The 10,505-nt window shown below is 56.0% G+C and overlaps 1 protein-coding gene across 1 annotated transcript; it reads right to left on the bottom strand.

The window, feature by feature from the left end:
* Positions 1-1,393: 1,393 nt before the first annotated feature.
* Positions 1,394-5,200, bottom strand: IRX2 (iroquois homeobox 2; the record flags this gene model as incomplete). The annotated part of the gene is made up of 4 exons (XM_081295958.1): positions 1,394-1,446; positions 2,197-2,907; positions 3,195-3,600; positions 4,949-5,200. 4 exons carry the CDS (start codon positions 5,198-5,200, stop codon positions 1,394-1,396), a joined length of 1,422 nt encoding a protein of 473 aa, XP_081152084.1.
* Between the last annotated feature and the right edge of the window lie 5,305 nt (positions 5,201-10,505).

Below are 10,505 nucleotides of genomic sequence, written 5' to 3'. Positions count from 1 at the left end.
TGAGCCCCAAACACCATATTATTGTAGACTAGTCTGTCTTTATTTACAATTAAAGATATAAATTAGTAAAGAATTTGTGTTAAACAACCAACAAAGATTGTATAACCAGCAATGTTCAAATAAAAACCAGGCAGAATTTATTTACAAAAAGTTTAGATTTCATTGCAATACAACTTGCATAAATTACTAGAAGCTTTATATCATTATAAAAATAAATATCAAATTTGTTTCCACTTCTGAAGTACTCAAGTTCTTCAATCACGTTTTATTTCTACTGTGTACATCTTTTACAAATAAATTTTACAGTAAATCCTATCACACCTATAGAATATATACCGTGGCAATGAAGTGATCAATTTGAGATATCCTGAGAAAAGAACAGATTGTTTTCAAAAGTCACACGTACATCGTACATCGGGGAAACTATACTATGCCAACAAATTCACATACATCCAACAGTGTGTTCCAATCGTCAGAGTCTGTGGGTTCAAGTGCTGTGTGGATCCTTCTCTTTACAGTGGCACAAGATGTAGTCCAGATTTACAGATCTGTTTTTTTTTTTTTTTTTTTTTTTTTTTTTGTATCTGTATATTTATGAGCTTGGGAAGAGAGAATGGCCTGCTGACTTTTTTTTTTTTTCCAAAGCAATTGTGACACCTACCTGTGGACCAAGGAAAAAACCAAATCATCCCAAATCCTTCAGTTCCACACCAACACTATCACATTGGAAAAATTAGTCTATCTGAAACGGATCCACCTCTTTCCCATCTTCAGATCTGTGATTAGTCATTTTGCCTAGTTGTAAAGTAACATGATTTTAAAGGTTCTGAGAGAACTGCAGTCCAGGCGTTTAGACACAGGGTAAGGCAGGCCTGGGAAAAGACTAGCAAGTCTCTTCAATCTTACTGTGCAACCAACATCTACAACAGTATTTTGAGTTTAATTTCAGTAGCAATCATTTATCAGAATAGATGTTCATTGTGTGTCTATCATAGTTAAAAAAAAAAAAGAAAGAAAGAAAAGAAACTGTTTCAACCAGACATACAGATGCCCAAATTTAATCGTCTATTTTTCAGGAAAAGCAACAGCCTTACTGATATTTGGAATGTAAATACTGATGCTTGGAATACACACACACACACACACACACACACACACATTCAAATTCCAAATAAAGGACTGATTCTTCAAAACAGAAATGGAGCAGAAAAGAAACTCGTGAAGCAGAACGAGGATTCCCTCTTAAAGGAAAAAAGACTGCACTGCTCTGACCCCATGACAAGAAGCAAGAAAACATATTAAGCGATCATACAACCAGTTGGGGCTGGGAGGCTCCCCAGGGGGTCAGAGAAGCTGGGGATGCCCACTTACTTGCACTGCTGAGCTGGCCCTTCTATAGGTAGGGCTGGACGCCTGCGCCAACCACCGTGCAGCCCTCGCTGGCATCTGTCAGGGGAGGGCAGTTAGTGAGAACCTAGCCCCACCATCCATAGGATGGCCTAGCCACGCACCTTCCAGACCCTCCAGCCTGGCATCCAGGCCCGCACAGGGCGGCCAGTCCGGGCCTTCACGGCCACTATCTGAGACAGATGTTGGCTATTTCACTATGTTCCCCTTGCTTTCTTTCCTTTGGACCTCCTTTCTCAGGTTGCCTGAATTATGAGCAACTGAGGCAATATGGAAATGGGAGAAGAAAGGGGGATGTTTTTATTTTCTAAATTGAAGAAATTGGACCTCTGAGAGCAACTGAGAACTTTTCTTTTCCCTTTATCCAAAGGCAGGGAAGGGGATTCCGCGGAGACCCTACTTAACCAGTAGCACTCACCAACACACCCAAGCTTAAGCTTAGTCAGCAGGGAGACAAGCTGTAATTTGCATTTTGAGGCAATAAGTATTTGCCAAAACTAAAACGGTCATGATGATAATATTAATAGTAAATTAAATAAAGAGTAAATAATCACAGGGTAGCTCTAGAGGGAAGGCCCAGCCCTCTTCCTTTCACTCTCAACGCTCCACCCCCACCGTCTTTCCCTAATTCCAAAGAGTAGCTCAACCTTCTTGCTTTACTCCTGTAAGAGGCACCCACTTCCAGAACTGATATGTGGTGGACTCCCCCCGCCCTTTCCCCGGGATTCTGGGCAGTTCTAACCAACCAGGGTCCCTCCCTCAGCACCCAGAGGGCGTCGGGCAGCCTACCTTTCTTGGGCTCATAGCCACCGCCGGGGGTCCGGTAGTGCTGCTCCAGTGGGTGCGCTCCCGCCTTGCCCGCGTCGCTGGCCGCCTTAGGCGCTGCGTGCAGAGTCTCGCCGGGGGCCGTGGCCGCCGCATTGTACCGCAGGAGGCCCTGGCCCTGCAGCGCTGCGTTCAAGTTCCCGTAGTTTGTGTAGCTGCCATAGAAGGGCGTCGTATAGTAGAGGTGGCGGCCGAGCAGCGGCGAAGCAGGGTAGGGAGAACCGCCCGGAGGTGCGCCCGAGGAGGCGGGTGCCGCAGCCGCTGGCAGTCCCGGTGGCCCGCAGCCCGGGCCCAGGCTCGTTTGCTTGAGGTCCGATGTGGCGATCTCGGCCAGCGACCACAGCTTGGGCTTGCTGGTGGGTGGCTGTGCACCAGGTGACGTCCGGCTGCCCAGGGGCGTCTTGCCGCCGCCGCCGCGGGGCGCGGCATCGGGCGGGGGGCTCAGCAGCGGCGCCTCCACGCCTGTAAGTGGGGACGAGGTCACAGGCTTGGGCGGCGCCAGGTCCCGCTCACACTCGTCCTCCTCATCTTCGTCGTCCTCCAGATCTTCATACTTGTCCTTGCACTCTGAGCCAGACTCGCACAGGGGGTCCCCGGCTCGGCAGGGCAGTTTCTCTCCATCTGACTCGGCTGAGCACGAGTGATCCGTGAGCGAGTCGACGTGCAGGCTGATCCCTGCCAGGCGCGGGCACAGTGGGTGACTCGCAGGGACAGTGCAGGCAGCCAGAACATCACCCCACCCCTGGGATCCCTCACCTAGACCCAACCGCAGCCACGTGTGAAGGGGACTCTGACCTCCCCTAAGCGCCCAGAGGAATCCCTAGGCCGAATTCGCGGGCCCAGCAGTGTTAGGCCGCCGCTTTCTGGGCCACGATCTGGGAAGCATCCTACCAGACCTCGCACTGCGCCCCGCCTGGGAAGAAAGTTCCCTAAGACCTCGCGCCCGCCGCGGCCTAGCTCACCTTCGTCCTCGGCAGAGGTCTCCGTGCCCTCCTGCACCTTCTCGGGACTCTCCTCCTTGCTCCTAGCAGCGTCGCCCTCATCCTCATCCTCGTCCTCGCTTTTGTTCCTCGGGGCCCACGTCATCTTGTTCTCCTTCTTGAGGCGCCGGCGCGCGTTGGCGAACCAGGTGGAGACCTGCGTGAGGGTCATCTTGGTGATGATGGCCAGCATGATCTTCTCGCCCTTGGTGGGGTACGGGTTCTTGCGGTGCTCGTTCAGCCAGGCCTTGAGCGTCGCTGTGGCGTCCCGCGTGGCGTTCTTACGGTACGCCGGGTCGTTGAGCTGGTACGGGTAGGCCGCGCTGCCATAGGGGTGGTAGCTGATGGCGCCGGTCATCCCAGTCGTGTGCGCGTCGTAGGGTGCGCCCTGGAAGCGAAGAGAGACTGTGAGTGCTGCCCCTGGAGACCCAGCCGCTTCGACGTCCAGGCGAACCGCTGCGCCCCCCGCCCCGCCCATCCACGGCCGCCCTTCCTCCTCTGGTTCTCCCGCGCTTGGGTCGTGCTTCCCTGCAGCAAAGGAGCAGGGACCACGCAGTGGAGGACTTAGGGTCGGTTGTGGATCACACAAAGTACTTTAGTGTTATTCTCGAATTTATTAACTCCTTCACTTTTCTTAAACGTTATACCTTCCCCTAAATGTTTCCGGAGCCGCGCGTACAAAGTACACAAACAAGAGCGCCCAAGCGCTCAGGTCTCCAGGTAGTTTCTTGATAACTAAATTTCTCCGAATGCTTCGAGCGCTGCCCCCTCCCCGCACTCCCCCTTCCCACCCTTATATGGTTAAAAATAACACCCCAGAGCCCCCACTCCACTATTCACCGCTCTAAAGCTCGGTAAATCCAATTTGCAACTCAGAAGCCAGTCACCGTTTCGAATTCTTCAAATACGCGGTAATTAGCATTTTAATTCACCCTTTAACGTTTAAATTCAAGACGTTTGCAGCTTTCGCTAGGCCTCAGCTACTCAGTCGCTGCCCTGGAATTCCACCGAGGGCGAGTGGTGGCTACAACCCGGGTTAGGGCCTCATTTGCCCGAAAAGTGTTTCAACCCCGTCCGGGCCCAGCTGCGCAACCGAGAGGCGCGCGGGCCGACGCCGCGGAAGCAGGAGCCGCTCTCGGTGCACAGAGGACTCCTACAGCACTTGGCGGGTCCCATGCCGGCCAACACGTTTTTCGAAAGTACGGTCTGGGAGACAGATTAAGGCCAAAATTAGGGCGCGTCGGGCTGGGCGCTGGAACCGCAGCCAGACGCTCTGTTCTCTTCCAACTCTGTGACCCCGCTGCCCCAGGCCCGGCTACTAAATATGAATCGCCCGGCAGCCGCCGCGGAGGCCCCAACTACGCCGACCCTCGAGCCCCAAGCCAATGTGAGCGAGCCCCCGGCATGCTCCGGATCCCTCAGTAGACTGCAGGCGTGAGCCAGAGACAGCCTAGGATAGACCCGGCCCCGGTGAAGTCGCGCTTCCAGGCTCTTAAAGACTATTATCCTGGGAGCCGAGGGGAAGCGCCACCGGCTTCCTATCCCGCTCTCGCGGCTCTGCCTATCACTCTGGTCCCTTGTTCTGCCTGCCGTGCGGCGGCCCGAGTCGCCGAGTCCTGAGCCGCCGCCCGCGCCACGTTCCCGGCGCCCTTGCAAGCCGATCCTCCGCCCCACTCAGCCCACCCCCGTCAGGGTCCCCAACCCAGTGTCCCGAGTCCCCACCCGCGCGCGGTTACCATGTAGGACGGGAAGCCGGCGGCGGCGGCGGCGGCAGCGTCGGCCGAGTACTGCAGCGGGCTGCCGAAGCCAGTGGCCGCCTGCGCCGTGAAGGCCGCCGAGCCCGGGTACGGGCTGAACGCCGAGCCGGACGCCGAGCGCGCCAGCTCCTCACTGCGAGGCGCGGCCAGCGCGGACGCACCGTACGCCGGGCAGGAGTAGAGCGCCAGCGAGCCGGGCGCTTGGTACAGGTAGCCCTGCGGGTAGGACATGGTGGGCGCGGGGCTCGCGGCCCGCGTCACGCCGAGCTGTGGGCAGGGCGCGCGGCGCCCTCCATCCACACCCGGCCCGGGCGCGGCGCGGCGGTGGACACCGGGGCCGCGGGCCGAGGCAGGCTGGTTGGGGCACTAGCCTGGCGGCCCGCGGGCCGGGTAAACGCGGGGCGGTAGTGGCGGCGGCGGCGGCAGCGCGAAACCGGTGGGCGCAGCCGCGCGCCGGGCCGGCGGTCGGGGTTTGGGGGAGTCTGGAGTCGGGAGTGAGGAGTTGAGCAAGGAGCGCTCGAGTTTCGGAGGGACATTGGAACGCGGAGCTGTCTGTCACGCGCTCATCTGCATATTCGGGTGCCCGCCCCTCCCCTGCTCCGCCTGCTCCAGCCTCCAGGCCTCGGCCGGGGGAGGGGCAGCGAGCAGAGAGGAGGGGAGGGCCGAGTAGAGGGAGGCGAACGGGCGGGAGGGACGCGCAGGCTTTTGTGGCGCAGCCGCTTCTCGCAGCTCCGGCCCCAGCCGGCCGCCCGCGGCCCTGCAGCGTCTTCAGGCCGGGCTGCGCGCCTCGGCGCACGCCCCCTCCCACTCGCACATATTCTCGGCCACCTCCAGGCACCCTGATCCAGCCGCCTCCCCCACTTCGGCCAAGATGCCTTCTACACCCCCGCTCGGGCCTGTCCAGCCGCGGCCCCGCCCCGATCGGCCCGCACCGTTTAGGCAAGAGACCGCTCGCAGTCGGGCCGGGCCGATTCTACTTGGGGAACTCACGGCGCGTGCACCTCTGGCCACCTCTGAAGAGGCGCCCCAGGTGACTGCACACCGGACTGCAGTGTCCAGCCCAGAGCCGCTGGGAGCTGGAGGGCAGGATGTGGGAACCTGCAGCCCTAGTGCTCCCTGGGGTGGCGTGTGCGGCTCTCACTCCCACCTCCGCGGTCGGCACGGCCTCAAGGCCGAGGCGTCTGTGTGGCTTCGCTGCTGGCCGTCTGCCCTACGCTCCTGAGCCACCATCACCGCCTGGGTTTGGAAATGCCCGGAGGGCACAGAGGTGAGCCTTCTGTCCTAAGTCCGCGGAGACGCTGGGCCCGGCGTGTTGGGACCTCCACGCTGGGAATTCGCGGGACACGCGCCGCCAATACTTCGCCCTGAAAACGCCCCACCCCCAAAGAGTTTTATTTTGTTTTGTTTTAAAAGTTGATGCCTTCTTCGGAATTTGGGGGAGTGGATACTGGATGAACCGCCTCGGGCATAAACCGAACCTCACTGCCATCTCAGGAAGGGACAAATGGGAGCCAGCTGGTGGCACAGCGCAGTTGGCGACAAGGTAGCCCTGGTGGCCTGAGGCTTTACTCGGGAGGTGCCTGGAGGGCCCGAAGGCTAGGCGGTCAACGATGGCCTTGGGGAATTCAGCACCCGAAGTACCCCCATCCCTATTTCCCTGTCACGGTCTTTCACCCCTCCCTCACCGGGACTGGCAGAAGAGGGCGTCTGCCCACCAGGCCTGAGGGGTTAGGGGTTACCAATGGGGGGCACTAGGGAGTTTCAAGAGGGGCCGGCTGTGCTGCCACCTGAGAGCCCACCAACAGGTGTCTCCTCCTTTGGAGCCACTTCGGTGGAGGGAAGGAGTATGGTGGCTGAGTCCTGGGCCTGAGCGCAGGCCTGCCGCTGTGGCTGCCCACACGGAGAGCTCTGCGGCTGGCAGAGCGGCCTCTGCTGTCTCCCATTGCTCTGTGGGTCTGGGACCTCTGTGTGGGGCGAGGCTACAGCTCTGATGCTTGGGTTCCTGGCTGCCAACCTGGTCCGGAAGCATGAGGAACACAGCAGCATTCTTTCCCTGTGTTCCAGGGAACCAGCTGCAAACTGCAGTGTTGGGCTAGACAAGGACCAGCGGGCAAGCTGTCTGTCCTGGTAGGTACAGTCTGAGTCTTCACCCCTCTCCCACAAGGCCCCAGAGATATGTCCCCCACCGGTCTTTCTTTCCACCCACCCTTCCCCACTTTGTCCCTCCTCTACAAACCACATGCCCACCCCTCTTTCCACACATCTCAACAGGCTGGTGCAGGGGCACACACTCCCCCTTCCACACACCCCAGGCTTGGCAAGGGCTCAGCAGTCGCACTTCAATATTGCTGTGACCTCACGTGAGGCATCCTAATTCAAGTCCAGGGAAATACTTTCAATCAGTTATTACAGGAGGGAGGGCAGCCAGGAGGAGCATGCTATCAAGGAATGTATGACATTTTTGGTCTTCCTGGGAGGGAGTTTCTTCCTAAATGAGATGCCCACATGTTGGATAAAAAACAGCCACAGATCAGATTGCAACCATTCGGTTGGCTTCCAATTAGATTATGTTAAAAAAATGATTCTAATTTTTATCACTGGGGATGACTTGCCTGGAGTATCTCGGTTTCTAAAGACTGGTTTCCTGCTGTGTTTTCATTAACCTCAGGACTCATCCCCCTTTTTTGACCCCCCCCCCACCTCTGCCAGTGGCAGAAGAGAAAACAGCAAGTTACTGGGGGGGAAAAAAAACAGCCAGTTTGGAGCGGGAGCATATGTGTAGAAGGATTCGATTTTGACATCAATTAAGTATATAACCAGACAAGTGCACGTGACTTTGGAGGGTCTCCTCTTGCCAGAGCACATCCCGGAAGCCTGCTTACCTTCCCCTCTGGCTTGATGCTGCTGCTCTTGACAAGGCTGCTTTCCTTCCTGTGTATTTCCCCCCAGCAATTATGCTCCTCCACTGAAATCTAAATTTTCCATACTGCTCTGCCTGTTACTAATAAAAACTGTCTACCTTGCACTATTAAACAGTCGAATCATACTACATGCTGTTTTTATTGGTGGTGACTGTAGCAAATTAAAATGCCTACGCAGGGACATTAACACTTACCTCCTCATTGTTATTAGGATATATAAACTGTTTGGAATAAAGCTCCCTGATTTTGAAAAATCACTTTCCCTCGTCTAGGTTATACTTGACTTACGCTTCTTTAAAACAAACAAAAGAGCTGGGGATGTGGCTCAAGTGGTAGTACGCTCGCCTGGCATGCGTGCGGCCCGGGTTCGATCCTCAGCACCACCTACAAAGATGTTGTGTCCTCCAAAAACTAAAAAATAAATATTAAAAAAGAAATTGAAAAAAAAGAAAAACAAACAAAACATCAATGAGTAAAATGCTGCAAGTGTCCAGGCTGGGTGTTGTGTCCCTTGCTAACTGTCGGCCCTGCGTGGCAGGACAGGTCCCTGGAGATCGGAGGCCACCAGGGGAGCAGAGGGATTCCTCCAGGGCCTTCTAGCCACCCCTCCACAAAACCGCCCTGGACGCTGCACTCCGAACGGGAGTCGTGTTCAGACACGTGAGTGAGGTCGCCTGTAGATTAGCGGGCAATTGGCTCAGGCCGCCTTTCTGGCCTCCTCAGCTGGAATGAAAGAAAATGGCCAGGCACTGCGGGGAAACGAATAGCAACCTAGAACGCAGATCTAGTACTCGAGCAATCACCCAGCAATGAGTAGTTTCATTTTGCTGTGGATCCTCCCTCTTTCCCCGAGTGTGCACTAAAACTTGTGTGTGTGTGTGGGGGGGAGTTAACTGGATCATGTTTCTGTTTCTTGTCTCTACAGTGATCAAGGCATTTTGGACACGTCGGTGTGGATGTCCACGTTTCAGCGAGCCAGTTTTCCACGCGAGGCCAAGCACTAAGAAGGGCAGGATACGAAGCCCTGGGTTTGAGGGTCTTCGGGGGAACGCTAATGGCTTCGTAGGCCCAAGCCCTGGCCAGACCCTGTGGAATCCTGGGGCTCTGCGGGAGACAGAGGAGGCGGCGACGTGGTTCCGGAGTCGCGCGGCGGGCGGCGAGGGGGCGCTGTGGCCCGCAACTGCCGGTCTTGGCTCAGCCGCGGTGGCCCCGGCGCTGCCCCCGCGCCACTGACGAGCAGCGTAAGCCCCTGCTCCTGTCTCGACCTGCCTCTTCAGCACCGGTTTTATTCGGGAATTAAGGAAAACGACACAAGGGCATTTCAATAAAACTTAAGCCGCGTGTACCATTTCTCATTGTTTTATTACTTTGGTTTTCTAAAGAGTTTTCAAGAGTTTGTGGATAAATAGCTACCATTTTGGTGTGTGTAATTTTGAGGTGCAATTTAAGATTAAACACCCACATTTTACATGTGTTCTATTTAATGAAGAAACATTTAAAATGCAAATGGTTTCAATGTGTCAATGTATTTACTCATAACCCATGATCCTCTGCTCCAGGATTTCCTGGCGTGTGCACGGAGGGAGAGACAACACGACACAGAAAAGAGGGAGAAGTATAGCTTTGCAATTTCCTCTTTCTCTTTCTTCTCTTCTCTCTCTCCTCCTTCTACCCCTCCTTGGTCTTCTTTTTCTTTTTTGAAATCTGAAATAACGTCGTTATAAACCGTGCAAAATCTAAGTTCAGATGCAACGTGGTTTGGTATCCAGCTTCAGTTAACAGCCCAAGCCTCCTGTGAGGACGTTCAATTGAATTTCGGATGTATCCGCATTCTTAGGTTTCCAAATGTGCGCTCAAAGCTGAAGCGCTTCCCTGGCAAGGGAGCAAGGGGCAGAAACGCTGGGAGGTGAAAGACCCCCAGCGCCCCTGTCCCGAGGGCCAGCGGGTCCCCTACTGAAGAGATCTAAATGGCCCGAGAGGCCTGGATGGTCCCTGGGCAGCGCTGGAAGGGACTCCAGGCGGCCCCCCGGGTGCTGGGATGCCTGGATTCCAAGGCCAAAGGCAGAAGAAATTCGTTTTGTTTTGTTTTAGTTTGTTTTACCTCCTAAGCGCCGCATATTCAGTTAAACTGCTTTCCTCACGGAACTATCTTCTCTCCAGAGCACTGCGAGTTTCTCCCGTTGCTAACCTGTCCCTCCCGGATTCCTTTAGTGGGCAGCAAAAGTCCCAGTTCTCCTGCAGATGCCCCGCCTCCGACGCGCTTCCTGAAGTTTCTCTGCTGCGGGGGTCTGGAGAAGCCTCGTTTCCCCATTTCCTAACGTCCGGCAGACTTGGTCCCTGCCCCAGTCTCCTCGCTGTTCTCGCGCGTCCCCTCGTCCTCCGCTCTCCTGCCGTCCCCACCTCCCTCACCTCTGCAGCTGCCTTTCGGTTCCCGCACGACTCACCCGTCTGCGGGCCGGGGACCCAAGCCCCTCGAGGGAGGCATCCACGAGGCTCGAACTGAAGTCCCCCTGGCCTCGCTGGCCGCTGGCTGCTGCGACGCCAGGTCTTTGGCTGCGCTCACGCCGCGCGCCCCGGAAGCGGCCCGGGCCGGGTGGGATCCCAGCGCCCGCAGC

Source organism: Spermophilus citellus, assembly GCF_964194105.1.
Source record: "Spermophilus citellus genome assembly, chromosome: 1".
In the NCBI taxonomy this organism is placed as follows: domain Eukaryota; kingdom Metazoa; phylum Chordata; class Mammalia; order Rodentia; family Sciuridae; genus Spermophilus; species Spermophilus citellus.
Note: the sequence above shows the minus strand (reverse complement) of the source record. Positions and strands in the feature narration are given on the sequence as shown.